Source organism: Thamnophis elegans, chromosome 12 (assembly GCF_009769535.1).
Source record: "Thamnophis elegans isolate rThaEle1 chromosome 12, rThaEle1.pri, whole genome shotgun sequence".
Classification (NCBI taxonomy): domain Eukaryota; kingdom Metazoa; phylum Chordata; class Lepidosauria; order Squamata; family Colubridae; genus Thamnophis; species Thamnophis elegans.
This window is the reverse complement of record NC_045552.1, coordinates 59,146,475-59,162,438: the sequence shown is the minus strand read 5'-3', so window position 1 is coordinate 59,162,438 and position 15,964 is coordinate 59,146,475. Positions and strand designations below refer to the sequence as shown.

At 46.5% G+C, this 15,964-nt stretch overlaps 1 protein-coding gene across 1 annotated transcript in view; it reads right to left on the bottom strand.

The window, feature by feature from the left end:
• Positions 1 to 15,964, bottom strand: part of AFF2 (AF4/FMR2 family member 2) — a 190,048-nt gene that overhangs the window by 3,143 nt on the left and 170,941 nt on the right. The window contains exons 13-18 of the mRNA XM_032228561.1: positions 15,312 to 15,448; positions 13,421 to 13,484; positions 11,353 to 11,489; positions 5,816 to 5,887; positions 5,319 to 5,412; positions 4,122 to 4,165 (exon numbers count right to left, since the gene is read on the bottom strand). Coding sequence (XP_032084452.1) covers positions 4,122 to 4,165; positions 5,319 to 5,412; positions 5,816 to 5,887; positions 11,353 to 11,489; positions 13,421 to 13,484; positions 15,312 to 15,448 — 548 coding nt within the window. The remainder of the gene's footprint in view (positions 1 to 4,121; positions 4,166 to 5,318; positions 5,413 to 5,815; positions 5,888 to 11,352; positions 11,490 to 13,420; positions 13,485 to 15,311; positions 15,449 to 15,964) is intronic.

Sequence of the window (15,964 nt, the reverse complement as noted above, 5' to 3'; positions counted from 1 at the left end):
TTTCTTGCAGACATTTCACGACCCAACTAGGGAATATCATCAGTGCTACAAGGGAGTGAGGTTTGCTCTCTTCCGATATACAAGTGGCTTACTCTGTTACTGGAAGTGGTCGGTGAAGAAGACCACTTGGTAATTCCTTGGAACAACCTAACCAATGTTGGATGGACTTCCCTACTTCTATTTTAGCACTGTAGCATGAAACTAAAAGTCAGAGAAAGAAACTGCAACTATATCTCCATAAACATTTTACTATGCCTAAACATACATTTCACCCGATTCCTCCCGTCTGTAGAAATGGATGATGAACCTCTAGCTTCAACCCGTTTTTTTTCACCATTTCCCTCTTTGGAGTGGAAGAGATCAGGGCTCTCCAAGAGATAGTAGGAAGCATATTTCCCAGAATTCCCTGGGCATTCCTAGCACAGATGCCCCAGGAAGAACCTCAAATTATTAACTATTAAAGATGGTTCTTGATTCAGGAGGTCTCTTTTAAGAGGCTTGTGGGAATGCATTCTTCTTACTCCATGGGCTTTCAAGATGGCCTCAGCACCCTTTTAAACAAATAAATATACAATTCCTCTAAATTCCTCTCTTTTAGCCCCAAATCTCACCGGGACACCCCAAAGTGATTTAGGGGCAGTGTTCCAAAGAGAAATCTTTGATTAACCGCTATTTTCAGTCAGATTTGTTTACTCTTTATGCTTGGTTGACTAATAAACACCAACGTGAAGTAGGACAAATGGAAACGATTCAGGTCCCCCCCACCCCTTAAAAGTCTTTCAAATTTCCCTTCATGCTGTGAAGATTATTTTCAGGCTGCTAAATTAAAAAAGAACCCAGCTAGGCAATATGTTCTCAGATCCCAAGATTCCCTACGGAAGCCAATCATCAGCCCAAAGGCTGTATCTAATTTGCATATTTTATTAACATTATTCCATTGTGCTTGACAATTAATCTGCTGGATATTGTGACAAGTGCATTTTCTTTCAGCCATTTCATTTCATTTTTTTTCGGATTGAATACTTAGCATCTGTCGCTTGCTAATCTTACCCCTCCAAAATTTTCTCAACGCAACAGCCTGCTTCAGAAAGCTGATGTGAAATTTGATAGGGTTAATGTCAAATTGTGATGATGATGGGGATGTGGTGGCTCAGTGGCTAAGATGCTGAGCTTGTTGATCAGAAGGTCGGCATTTCGGCAATTCGAATCCCTAGTGCCATGGAGTAGAGTGAGCCCCCGTTACTTGTCCCAGCTTCTGCCAACCTAGCAGTTCGAAAGCAGGTAAAAAATGCAAGTAGAAAAATAGGGACCATTTTTGATGGGAAGGGAGCAGTGTTGCGTGCGCCTTCAGCGTTGCTGGCCGCATGACCATGGAGACGTCTTCAGACAAGAGCTGGCTCTTGGGCTTTGAAATGGAGATGAGCACCGCCCCCTAGAGTCGGGAATGACTAGCACATATGTGTAAGGGGAACCTTTACCTATGATGATGATGATGAAGAAGAAGAAGAATGACAGCAGGGCAGTGGGGATCAAAATATTCGTGCTAAGCACGTAGCATGTAGTCTTTTCTCTAAAGTATCCATGACTTTTTTCAGTCTAGCTTAGTATCAAAACATAGATGGAGTTGGCATTTAATCCGTCCCATCTCAGTTCGAAATTCTCCTTCAAAAATTGGCCTATTCAGCAAAGGGTTAAAAATAGTCCTACTTTGGGACCTGTTAATAAATCTCCTTTTCTTCCATTGGCCATGGGGAAGATGATTGTTGGTGTGATGTTCTTCCATCGACCACTTTTGTGGAGTTATCACAAAGGTTGCTTCACCACTGGAACTGCTACCACAGGTTGATGTGATTTCCACCAACTGAGATGAGGAGGAGATGAAGAACCGGCCTTCTTGTCAAAAGTCACGAGAGAAGCAATATGGTATCATGAATAGGGTGTTGGTTTATGACTGGGGAGATCATGATTCAAGGCTACCTTTAGCCAGGAAAAAGAGTGACGTTTCCTTCCTTCCTTCCTTCCTTCCTTCCTTCCTTCCTTCCTTCCTTCCTTCCTTCCTTCCTCCCTCCCTCCCTCCCTCCCTCCCTCCCTCCCTCCCTCCCTCCCTCCCTCCCTTTCTCTTCTTCTCGTCTCTGAACTATTGTGAGGTTTTGTGTAGGGGGTTCAACCAGAAGACCTCCAGGGTCCCTTCCAGCCCTATGACTATGATAGAATTGAAGGGGGGGGGGAGCTACATTATCATTTAAAAAAATGATTTTGGTAAAGGAAGAGCTGGAATTACAACTTTCCTGGGGCGGAGCAGGAAAACAATAGAATAATCCTAGAACAAAGGATGCTGAACATGTTGTGATCTTCTCATCCCTCTTAGGAAACAGTCTGAATTATTGACTAATAATTGACGGGGAGAAAAATTCAATTTGCTTCAATAGCTTAGCCCCTTTCCCTATAAACTGTTCTTAAACCCCCTTCGTGGGTGGTAGAAGGCATCACATACAACATTAATCCTATATTTCTGCCGGCATTCTTAGCGCTTTTAAATTCTTTGGCATCAAATCACCTGGATAGAGTTTTCTATGAAGTTGCCTTTTAAGTTATCTACTTGGTGCTCCCTAATCCTCCCACATGGATTTTCTTTTAACACCAACAATTAGGAAAACACCTGCCAGCTTAGAGTACTATGGTGTGGCTGCCCCCTAAGCAGAATTTTACATTCAAGCCAGACTTCAGTAACTGATTTTCTTTTTAGATATGCATTTGAAGCTGATCAAAATTCCAAAAATCCATATAATGTGGATGAGACTTCAGAGGTATTTGATTTACCCACTGAATAGAAAGATAGAATCAAGATCATGTGGAGTGTTAACACCACTTCAATATTCCTTCACTTGGAATACGGCATCCAGTTTTGGTCAGTGTTGAGTTGGTGACTTCGGGAGATGAAACACCTTGGTCAACAGGCAACCTTGCTCTGAACCAGATCCATGTTATCTCAAGGGTTCTGATGGAGAAGCTTCTTCCTACTCACCTGTTTCCCGCAAGAGGCATCCTTGGCCCAGAGTTCAAGGGAAAGCCATCAAGGATGGAAAACAAATGGTCCTTCTTACCCTACCGTGGCTCCCTTCGCTGTCTACCTCAGCATCTGCCCTGCATGATGGATGACTCTGTTGTGACAATACCTCCTGTTCTTTATGGTCTCAGACGCTCCTGGTGGCGCGTTATTCATGGTAGACAGGCTGTGTTCAGCTTGGGTGATCTCAACGTGTGCAGCCCCGCCTGATAATAAGTGCAAGTGACTCACACCAGGTGTGCAAGATCCAAATATGTATGTGGTTAATAAAATCGAGCTTTAGGGTTGAAACCAGCTACTTTTGCACTGAATTAGAGCAAAAAAACTGGGTGAAGATGTTCTTCTTTAAGCACCATAAGGCTTCCAGTTTAGTAACAGCGGTTATGCTATATCTGTGAAATAATTATTGGCTTTTATTATTGAAGAAATCACCGTTGGTGGGAAGAGGCAGACATTAACTTTGATCGTAAGCTTTTTTTTGTCCTCCTGGAATGAATGGTGTGGCCCTTCCTAACCATCTCCTTTATGGTCTTCAGTTGGGTTGAAGGAGGATGTGGGATCTATCAATCCATATAATAGCAATAGCACTCAGACTTATATCCGGCTTCAGGTTGAGACTGAGTCAACCTTCAGCTGGGATGGATGGCTAGAGAAGGGAAGGGAGGGAGGAAGGAAAATAGCAATAGCACTTAGACTTATATACCACTTTACAGTGCTTTTACAGCCCTCTCTAATCAGTTTACAGAGTCAGCCTCTCGCTGCCAACAATCTGGCTCCTCATTTTACCATTCAGAGGGACGGAAGGCTGAGTCAACCTTGGGCCTGGTGAGACTCGAACTGCCAAATTGCAGGCAACCGGCAGTCAGCAGAAGTCGCCTAAAATGCTGCACTCTAACCGCTGCACCACTACAGCTCTTCAGAATAGAAAGCTTTTTCTAATGTTCCCCATGGAACATTAACTTTAATCTAACAACTGATCTTGATTGGGCCAAAAAATGTTCCCTCTTCCCGATATCCCATTTTACAATTCCCCAAAATAATGAGAGATACTTACTTGCCTCCCCAAGGAGAAGGGGCTTGTGAAACTTTGGATGAATTCTGTTAAAAGAAAATGAAAGAGAGAGCCAATTTATTTTATTTTATTTATTAATTAGACTTATATACCGCTTCATAGGGCTTTCAGCCCTCTCTAAGCGGTTTACAGATTTTTAGCAAATTGAGTCAGCAAATTGCCCCCACGGTCTGGGTCCTCATTTCACCCACCTCGGAAGGATGGAAGGCTGAGTCAACCTTGAGCCGGTGAGATTTGAACCGCTGAACTGCAGATAACAGTCAGCTGAAGTGGCTGCAGTACTGCACCCTAACCACTGCGCCACCTCGGCTCCAATGAAGTGGAAGAAAGCATAAAATGGCTGTGGCAAACCAAAGAACCATTTTCATTTTTAAAAATCCAACAGGTGGTGTTACAGGAGCCCACAAATGCAGTGTGTTACCTTTCAAAGCCCTTTAGCCTGAGCATTAATGTTTCCCAGTGTTAGGTATCTATGGCAATATATTTACATACACAACACAGAGACATGGGAATCTATTTTATGTTTTTTGCAAAAGTGGCCACGTGAAAAATCACTGGTAGGGTGGCATTTCCTGTACGGATGGCCAATTAAACTGAATACACCATACATCCGCTTTATAAAAATTCTGGAGCCAAGCGTTGTGGCAGAGGTCTTAAAGTAAGGGTTTTTTTTTGGGGGGGGGGGGGAGTAATTTTGCAAAAAAATTAAAAATCCTGTATCCAAACTAGTCATCCTTTATTTGACTTTGGGGAATGGTTTCTTTGAAGGAATGTCTGGAGGAGAATCCACCCCACTCTCTCCTACCACTTTCCCCTCCCACACCCTTAATGACAAGGTTGCATCCTTCACAACCTTTGATGGCTGAACACAGCCACAAACTGTTGTGTTCCAGCTGCAAAAACATGGAATTACTCTCTCTGTCTCTCTGTCTCTGTCTCTCTCTCTGTGTCCCTCTCCCTTCCTCTCCCTTTTTCTCCTCTCTCTCTCTTGTTCTCTGTCTCTTCTCTTTCTGTCCCCCCTCTCTCTCCACTCTCTCTCTTTCTCCCTCTCCCTCCCTCTTTCTTCTCTCCCTCCCACTCCCCCTCTGTCCCTGTCCCTCTCTCTTTCTCCTCTCTTCCTCTCCCTCTCTTTCTCCACCCTTCCTTTTCTGCATAAAAAAGCAATTCAATGTCATTTACCTTAAAATATTCCATCAAGGATCTGGAATACTTCATTGCGTGATCCTTCTTCAGTTTAAACATTCTCAGATAGAGAAGGGATAAGCAGCGGTAGCTATAGTAATTTGGAAACACACACAAACACAAACTTGACGTTATTTCCCAAAGATGTGATCTGTGGGCACCAACCACAACGGAAAACCACACTGTGTGAGCACTGGCCTGTTTTTAAAATGATTTTTATTACAAGTTTTTATAAAGAGACAAGAGACAATATAGCGAAAGAAAGAAAAAGAAAGAAAGAGAAGGAAGGAAGGGAAAGGAAGGGAAGAAAGAAATAAGGAAGGAAGAAGGAATGGAAGGAAGGAAAAAGGAAGAAGGAAGGAAGGAAGAAAAGGGGAGGAAGAAATGGCAAGGAGGGAAGAGAGAGAAGTTAGAAGATTCTCAATTCTGGTCTTCAGTGGAAGCTTTAACCAGCTTTAATTACAAGGCAATTGAGAAAGAAGGCAATGTCTCACCAGAGGACAGCCAGTTTCTTGTCTCCTTCCGTGGCAGAAGACCCCGTGAAGTTCTTCAGTCTCATGGCGTACCTTCAGAGAGAGGATGGAATTTGATTTTTTTGATTTTTGATTTTATTGACATTTGTAGGCCGCCCTTTTCCCTGAGGGGACTCAGGGCGGCTCACATAAAATCAGGGAAGGGGAAATGCAGACAATAACAAAGACACATATAATAAAAACAGTAAACAACATGCATTCATCATTCGGGAGGGGCAACTATCTTCATCCCCAGGCCTGACGGGCGAGCCAGTTCTTCAAGGCTGTGCGGAAGGCCTGGACGGTGGTGAGGGCACGAATCTCCACGGGGAGCTCGTTCCAAAGGGTCGGGGCTACAACTGAGAAGGCCCTCCTCCTTGTGGTTGCCAGCCGACACTGGCTGGCCGATGGGATACGGAGGAGGCCCAATCTGTGTGATCTAATTGGTCGCAGGGAGGTAATTGGCAGAAGGCGGTCTCTCAAGTATCCAGATCCACTACCATGCAGGGCTTTATGGGTGACTAACAGCACCTTGAAGCGCATCCGGAAATCGACAGGTAGCCAGCGCAGCTCGCGGAGGATAGGTGTTATGTGGGTGAACCGCGGTGCACCCACAATCGCTCGCGCGGCTGCGTTCTGTACCAGCTGAAGACGCCGGATGCTCTTCAAGGGCAGCCCCATGTAGAGCACATTGCAGTATTCCAGCCTAGAGGTCACAAGGGCCCGAGTGACTGTTGTGAGTGCCTCCCGATTCAGGTAGGGTCGCAACTGGCGCACCAGGCGAACCTGGGCGAATGCCCCCCTAGCCACTGCCGTCAAATGACGGTCAAACGATAGCTGTGGATCTAGGAGGACTCCCAAGTTGCGGACCCTCTCTGAGGGATATAGGATTTGACCCCCCAGCCTGAGAGATGGAGTATTGGTGGAATCTTTGGGAGGGAAGCACAACAGCCACTCGGTCTTTTCTGGGTTGAGCACAAGCTTGTTAGCCCTCATCCAGTCCATAACCGCCTCCAGACCCCGGTTCATCACGTCTGCCGCTTCATTGAGTTGGCACGGGGCGGACAGATACAGTTGAGTATCGTCCGCATATTGATGGTATCTAATCCCGTGCCTGCGGATGATCTCTCCCAGCGGTTTCATGTAGATGTTGAATAGTAGGGGGGATAAGACCGAGCCCTGAGGCACCCCATATGTTAGGGGCCTAGGGGACGATCTCTGCCCCCCCACTAACACCGACTGCGACCTGTCCGAGAGGTAGGAAGAGAACCACCGCAACACGGTGCCTCCCACTCCCACCTCTCGCAGTCGTCGCAGAAGGATACCATGGTCGATGGTATCGAAAGCCGCTGAGAGGTCAAGGAGAACCAGGATGGAGGAGAATCCTCCATCTCTGGCTCTCCAGAGATCATCGGTCAATGCGACCAAAGCGGTTTCTGTGCTGTAACCGGGTCTGAAGCCTGACTGGAAGGGGTCGAGATAGTTTGCTTCCTCCAAGGACCGCTGGAGCTGAAAGGCCACCACCTTCTCAACAACCTTCCCAAGGAAGGGAAGGTTGGAGACTGGACGATAGTTATTAAGGACAGCTGGATCCAAAGATGGCTTCTTTAGGAGGGGTCTCACCACCGCCGCTTTCAGTGCGGCGGGGAAGTTCCCCTCCCGAAGAGAGGCGGTCACGACCGCCTGGATCCAGCTTCGTGTCACCTCACTGCTGCTGGTAACCAGCCATGAGGGACACGGGTCCAGTACGCAGGTGGAGGCACTCACAGCCCTCATGGCCTTGTCCACATCCCCGGGGGTAACATCCTGAAACTCAACCCAGAGATGTTCCGTCTGATCCTCTTGTGCCTCGGCTGGAACTGCAGGGGTGGAGTCCAAGTCCGACCGAAACCGAGCAATTTTGTCCGCTAAGAATTGGGCATAATCCTCAGCTCTGCCCTGCAAGGGTTCCCCCGCTTCCCTTTTATTTAGTAGGGAGCGGGTTATCTTAAACAGGGCGGCTGGGCGGGACTCAGCGGACGCAACCAAGGTGGCTATGTGGGATCTTTTCGCTGCCCTAAGTGCTCTGGTGTATTCCTTGGTGCAGGTGGTTACCATTGCTCGGTTCGATTCGGACTTATTGGACCTCCATCGGTGCTCTAGGCATCTCCTCCTCCGGAAGAGCAGAGGTTGAACCGGTGGCATCAAGGAACAACGGTGGTGCCCCAGGACGCAACTGAAAGACCTCAGGGTTGTCAACAAGCAGCAGGGCACCCACTGCCCTTCCAGAGAGCAGCTGCCATCCCCGATAAACACAGTGCGAGAAATATCTCCACTCAATCAGAATAGAGCTGGAAGGGACCTTGAGGTCTTCTGGTCCAACCGCCTGCTCAAGCAGGAGCCCCTGTGCCATTTCAGACAAGGGACCCTCCAGTCTCTTAAAACCTCCAATGACGGAGCACCCACAACTTCTGAAGGCAAGGCGTTCCACGGGTGAATTGTCCTCCCTGTTAGGAAATTCCTCTTTCGTTCTAGGTTGCTTCTCTCCTTGGTTAGTTTCCATCCGTTGCTTCTTATTCTGCTGGCTCTGTCTATCTGTCTGATGGTCTGTCTGTCTGTCTCTCTCTTTCTAATGATTATCTATCATCTATCTATCTATCTATCTATCATCCAAATTTTCTTCTCTCTCTCTTTCCATCAATCCCCCTCTCTCATCTACCTGTATCCATCCATCCATCCATCCATCCATCCATCCATCCATCCATCCATCCATCCATCTATCTATCCCAAATTTCTTCTCTCTCTCTCTCTCTCTCTCTCCATCCATTCCCCCTCTCTCATCTATCTCTCATCTACCAGTATCCATCCATCCATCCATCCATCCATCCATCCATCCATCCATCCATCATTTATATCTATCATCCATCTATCTATCTATCATCTATCTATCTATCTATCTATCTATCTATCTATCTATCTATCTATCTATCATCCATCCATCCATCCATCCATCCATCCATCCATCCATCCATCCATCCATCTATCTATCTATCTATCTATCTATCTATCTATCTATCTTTATCTATCTTCAACCTCACTTCTCTGGAGCTTTTCACTCCCATGTTCCCTGCGCAGCCTTCCGAAAATCAGATCATCCTCCCATAAAAATCATTGTTCTGAGCGTTAATACAATTTCACAGTGCTTATGTTAAGAATAAGTAATAGAATTCAGTCTTGCATAAGAAAGTTTTAAGGTATTCCAGCAACTTCATTTACTAGGAAATAGTGGAGTGTAGGTGAACGGCAGTGTGTTGACCACACCAGTTGCACTGTCACATCCATCACTACTATGATAAGCTGGTTGTGGAAGCTTCTTTTTAATCTATGCTGGCTGGGGAATTCTGGGACTTGATGTCCTCAAGTCTTAAAGTTGCCAAGTTTGGAGAGAACTTTCTTCTTGGTGACACTATAGAGATATTTTTCATAAATAAATATACATGTTCTGACCGAGGCTTCCCGAGAGCATGAAGCAAATTCCTGGTCCCAACAAAAACCCCTTTTATTAATTGGCTGGGAATTCTGCCCATTCACCTCCAGCAAAGTCTTTCAAGGGAGGATTTGCAGTCACAGACCTTATCTGGCTTGGAGAGCTGCCAGGCCGAGATCTGCAAAACTTGGCAAAGACTCTCGGAGAGTCACAAACCAATGAAGCAAATTAATTGTCTCCTGCAAATTCTTTATTTCCTCTGGGAAGGGCCATTCATCGTCCACCTGTGGCCTTACTCCCAAGTCGACCCCTGTTCTTTAGCTGTTCCCTTCTCCTGGCAACTCTGCGCATGCGCACACTGGGAACAGGCTCCAGCTGTTCTTCTGCCCCACTGATGTCTGACTCTGAAGGCAGCTGATAACTGGCATAAGGCCCTGGCCCCCTCTCTGCCTCCGACACAGAGCCCTCCTCAGAGCCTTCCCCAGACTCCAGGACTGGCCCGTGTCCCTCCCCAACCTCCTCACTGTCTGAGTCTGCTGCCAGCTTTGCTGGCCACTGGTGGACCACAACAATAAAAACACTCTTATTGACTATAAACCGAAGGCATTTCTGCTCTTCTCTCTTTCTTTCTGGTCATATCTAAACAAATGTTTGTAAGCTGAAGCCCTTATCTGCCAAAATTCATTCTGGGACAATTATTTTACGGCTAATTGATAAACTCTAAAAAGGCAGGATTTATAACCGAGACCTCAACGGTCTCCCTTTAATATTTGGAACGATCAAACTAACTCTTTCCGAGATAAATGTGTCAGCCCAAGACTGAAATTATGATGCTTTAAGTGCCATCCACTGCATTTCAATTTTAATTATACCAATACTGCAAATAATACTACACCCTTATTATCCCCTAACAGGGCTAATTTATAAGAACAGGGTCCGTCAATTATAAATTTTCCATGGCGTTTGTAAAATGGAAGAAAGGACTAATTATGATATCTTCTGAGTTGACGAGGCCTTGGATTAACCATTAACAAGGGCAGAATGATCCTTAAAAACACACGAAGCAACTTTAACAGATTTAGCAGATTAACAGAATTGGAAGGGACCTTGGAGGTCATCTAGTCCACCACCACCCCCCCCCGCTCAAGCAGGAGACCCTACAACATTTCTGACAAATGGCAGTCCAATCCCTTCTTGAAAGTCTCAAGTGATGAAGCCCCCACCACTTCTGAGGACAACTCCTGTTCCATGGGTTGATTGTTCTCACTGTCGGAAAGTTCCTCCTTAATTCTAGGCTTAATCTCTCCTTGATCAGTTTCCATCAATTATCCCTTGGACCTGGATGCCTCAGAGCCTCCATAGACATTGACCCAAAAAGATACCGATGCAGATGAACAGAGTTGGAGGGGACCTTGGAGGTCATCTAGTCCAACCCCACCTCTCCCAAGCAGGAGACCCTACACCACTTCTGACCGATGGCCTTCCAGCCTCTTCTTGAAAGCTTCCAGTCATGAAGCTCCCACAACTTCCAAAGGCAACGTCTGTTCCATGGGTTGATTGCTCTCACTGTCAGAAAATTTCTCCCTGTTTCTAGGTTGAATCTCTCCTTGGTCGGTTTCCATCCATTATTCCTTGTCCAGCCTTCGGGTGCTTTGGAGAATAGCTGGACCCCCTTCCTCTCTGTGGTAGCCCCTCAAATATTGGAAGTCTGCTATCTTATCTCCCCTGGTCCTTCTCTTCACTAGACCAGCCATGCCCAGTTCGTGCAAACAATCATCGTATCTTTTAGCCTCCATTTCCCTCATCATCCTGGTTGCTCTTCTCTGCACATTTTTAAAGAGTCTCAACATCTTTTTTATAGTGTGGTGCCCAAAACTGGATGCAGGATTCTAGCTGTGATCGTACTAAGGTTTTATAGAGTAATACTGCTATCCTGTCTCCCCTGGTCCTTCCCTTCACTAGACTAGCTATGCCCAGTTCCTTCAAATGTTTTAGCCTCCAGTCTCCTAATCATCCTTCTAATTGTACGTAGAGTCACAGAAAAGGCATTCACCTGATAAGTTCCACCGTCTCCGAGTACATGGTGTACGGAGATTTCGCCTCCAATGGATCGCGCTCCATAGCATTCCCGCATTCGATGAAGGAGATCGCCGCGTCGGCATAATTCACTGCTTTGCCAAATTTTTCCAGCTGAAAAATAAAAGGGATTTGAAAGGAAGCTCCGGTTGGCTTCCAAGATTGGTGAAGAGCGCCATGTTCCACTAGAAATCTGAACCCTTGTGCGCATTGCTGTTTTGTAGCTCTCTGGGTGCCCCTTCCTTCCCAATCGGGATACAGATAGGCCTCGACTTACGACCTCAAGGGAGCCCCACGTTTCTGTGGCTAAGCAGGACGTTTGTTCAACGACTTTTGATCCACTTTCTTGGCCACGGTTGTTAAGTGAATCATGGTAGCGGTTAAGTTAGTATGATAGTTGTTAAATGATTCTGGCTTCCCCAATGACTTTGCTTGCCAGAAGGACTGGGGAAGCCTGTGACTCTGGGGCCTTGCAAGGACCATAAACCCGAGTCAGTTGCCAAGCACATGGATTTGGATCCCGTGACATGGGCATGCGGCAATGGTCGTAAGTGTGAAAAATGGTCGTAAGTCACTTTCTTCGGTGCCATTGTCATTTTGAACGGCCATTAGATGAACTGTTGTAAGTCGAGGACTACCTGAATTCATATACCAAGGGCAGCCGCTGCAGCTTTGCTTGGTGTGGAGAACATCCTGAAACAGGCAGAAGATGCCCCAAAAACTTAAGATGCCCCCCCAGATCTCCAAAACAATGTCGACCAAATTAGAATTTTTAGTACGAGGAAGCAAATACATGTGAATAATAAGGGAGACACCTTATTAACTGTTTTTTTTTTCTTTTTTACAGTTTTAACATGTTAGGCCAGAAACTATTCAACTTCTGCCAGAAATTATGGTAGAAACCAATCAGAGCTTAACGCGAGATGTGATTTTAGTCACTGATATCTGTTTTGCACCGCTTCTGTTGGGTGGCTTGCGTAGGCTTTGGCTACCCAAAGCCACCTCTAGAGCCGAGGTGGCGCAGTGGTTAGAGTGCTGTACTGCAGGCCACTTCAGCTGACTGTTATCTGCAGTTCGGCGGTTCAAATCTCACCTGCTCAAGGTTGACTCAGCCTTCCATCCTTCCGAGGTGGGTGAAATGAGGACCCAGACTGTGGGGGGCGATATGCTGACTCTGTAAACCGCTTAGAGAGGGCTGAAAGCCCTATGAAGCGGTATATAAGTCTAACTGCTGTTGCTATTGCTATTGCTACCCTACTGGGCCACCCAGTATCTCTTGACGCTTACTCAAGGCTGCCTCGTTCAACAATGAAGATGTGGTTGGTTTCCTGCTATGTGCAGCTTTGAGCTTTCTGATGGCAACAGAATAGCAGAGTTGGAAGGGACCTTGGAGGTCTTCTAGTCCAACCCCCTGCTCAGGCAGGAAACCCTCTACCATGTCAGGCAAATGGTTGTTCGATCTTGTCTTAAAAACCTCCCTTGTTGGAGCATTCACAACTTCCATAGGCAAGTTGTTCCACTGATTAATTGTTTTAACTGTCGGGATATTTTTCCTTAGTTCTAGATTGCTTTTCTCCTTGATTAGTTTCCCTCCATTGCTTCTTGTTCTACCCTCAGTTGCTTTGGAAAATAGCTTGACTCCCTCTTCTTTGTGGCAACCCCTGAGATATTGGAAGACTGCTATCATGTCTCCCCTAGTCCTTCTTTTCATCAGACTAGACATACCCAGTTCCTGCAACCGTTCTTGAAATGTTTTAGCCTCCAGCCCCCTAATCCTCTTTATTGCTCTTCTCTGCACTCTTTCCGGAGTCTAACAACTTTTTCACATCGTGTCAACCAAAACTGGATGCCAGGTGGTCCAGAGAATTCCCTGCATTACTGTCCCCACGGCGGGCATACCTGTTAATGAACAGTGCTGCATACTAATAATCAGCCTAATTTAATGCACCGTTAATAAGGCTCACAAATGTGTTGCAATCCTCTCCGGCATCTGAATTCTCTGCTGAATCAGCCACCCATCCCGGTAGTGTGAAAGGGAGACTTACCAGAGCATCTGCCTTATGCTTGAGCTTTTTGGCTTCTTGCATATAGTAATCCGCATTGTGAAGCCTAGGAAGACACAATAGCAGGAGTCAGAAGAAGCAGCTGATGGGATTTCAACTCTTTCTTTGGCCTGATTTAGACTTCATGCTTACAAGGCTTGCCTCAATCCTGCCCATGTTCTAAAAAAGTAATAACAGTCACGTAAATCTACGTAGCACTTTGCTTTCTTCACTCTTGGGACTCGTTCCAGAAGCTAAGAAGGGTAGACTTTGGAAAATATTTGGGCGGGAGACCAGTTGGGAATCTGGGAGTCATAGACCAGACTGGGAAGTCAAAAGAACATCTTGGAAGAGACTGACTCCAAACGACTTCGGCTAAACGTATCAAGATTTCCAGCTTCTAAATACATCTGCAGTAAGTTTTCTTCCCCTACGACAGAGGTGGGATCCAGCCGGTTCTCTCCGGTTCAGGCGAACCAGTAGCGGCGGCTGCAGGAGGCTCTCCCCACCCACTACGACATCATGCGTGAGCACTGTCCATGCGCAGAAGGCGGGTGTGCTGACATTTGCGAACTGGTAGGGAAGGTAAGTGAATCCCACCTCTGCCCTACAAATGCGTGTTTCTTCATTTGTCCAATCTCTAGGATTGGCACAAAGTTCCTCCCCCTGCTGTCTGTGTAACATCAGATTAGACAATTATAGGACCTGGATCAGTTAGAAGGCTAAACTTTAAATGACCAGGTGGATTTTTTTGGGTCTGGTCCGAATTTCATTCAAAACTGGGCCAGAACTGGGAAAACCCAACTGTGTGTCAGGGGTGAAATCCACTTTCCTTTGCTACCAGTTCGGTAGCAATGTGAGAGTGGCGCATGCTTGCTTTGCTCACAGGCACCACCTCCGCATATGCGCAGTACCTCCCACGTATGGGCCGAGTGTTAAAAAGGTAAGGTAAGCGAACAGTGAGGGCGGAAATCAGCTGCGCCACGTGATTTATATCAGCTAGAAAGCAGGAAATCCAATGCTACTGGTTCGTTTGGGCGAACCGGTAGCATTTTTACTACTGGTTTGGATGAACCAGCCCGAACCAGTAGCATTTCACCCCTGCTGTGTGTCCTGCTTAAGGACAAATTCTAACTGGGTGACTTTGGGTTGGTCTCTCTCTCTCTATTCTAGGAAGAAGGTAAGCGCAAACGATTTCTGAAAACGTTGCCCAGAGAACCACCGTGGCACGACAAAACCGCACTCGACTAAAGCGCGCCCGATTAAACTGTGTCGCTGACGTCATCAACAGGGCGACAACAGCGAGCGCGGAGAAAGAAGGGCGCTTTAAATAGCGCTTTGAAAGCAAGCCGATTCAAGTTAAGGTAAGGGTTAGGTTTAGGGTTAGGTTAAGGGTTAGGTTTAGGATTACGTTAAGGGTTAGGGTTAGGTTTAGGGTTAGGTTAAGGGTTAGGATTAGGTTTAGGGTTAGCTTAAGGGTTAGGTTAAGGGTTAGGTTAAGGGTTAGGTTTAGGGTTAGGTTTAGGATTAGGTTTAGGGGGGTTAAGTTTAGGTTTAGGGGTTAAGTTTAGGTTTAGCGTTTACAGCGTGCTTCTGTCTCCGCGCTGTTGTCGCCCTGTGATGATGTCAGCTATGCGGTTTTGTCGAGCGCCCTTTAGTCGAACACGGTTTTGTGGTGGAACCGAGAACCACAGAGTTCCGTCCATGTGGCTGTAGGAGTCGCAACTTATTCAAGCCCCCACCCCCCCAAAACTCAACGCAACTCAACCCAATGCAAACCCAGGCCGTGTACAACAGAAGATCCTGAGGCTAAAGTAGCTGAAAGCAATGCGGAAACTTGCTCCAAAAGCCAACCCAAAAATACGAATACAGTCATAACAAATAAGTAACTAACATATCATCAAACGTTATCTTGGCTCTTCTCAGTTCAGGATTCCCGTTGGTGAAGATGGGACTTGTCAACCAGAGATCGTTGTCGAGGTGGCTGGATTCCAGCAAAGGAATGGGAGGCCTGCTGGGAGCATCCTCTTCCTGCGGAAAGCAATTTTAATTAGCCGCCTCGGCTTTTGCGCCAAGGATACCTTTGCACGTCCCGTCATGCGAGCGTGCGTGCCTCGAAATTAAAATCCCGGCTCTTTGTTGTCCTTCGGCTGCATGTCGCTAAGACAGGCTCAGCAAATTAATTAAGTGCAATCGGCGCCACACTGCTCCCATGCCCAGCATCATTAACACCCACTTCTGCCAAGGTGTAATGTCAGCATGGGCACCTTGTAGCACCGCCGGCTTATTAAAATGAAAATGTTGGGAGGCAAACAGCAAGGCGGAAAATTCACAACGATTAGAGCAAGGCGGCTTTTCCCTGGAAAAGATAAGTCTTGAGTCCCCCCCGCGCTTTTACAATCAGAGGAGTTGAAGCACAGATTAAAGATCAGGGCTGGGCAGCTTCCCTTGAATTTTGCATGACCGAGGTCAGCAGAAGTTGGTGTGGAAAATTTCAAGGAGGACGATGGGTGGCTAAAGGGGTAAGGGTCTTGGTCCTCCCCCCTT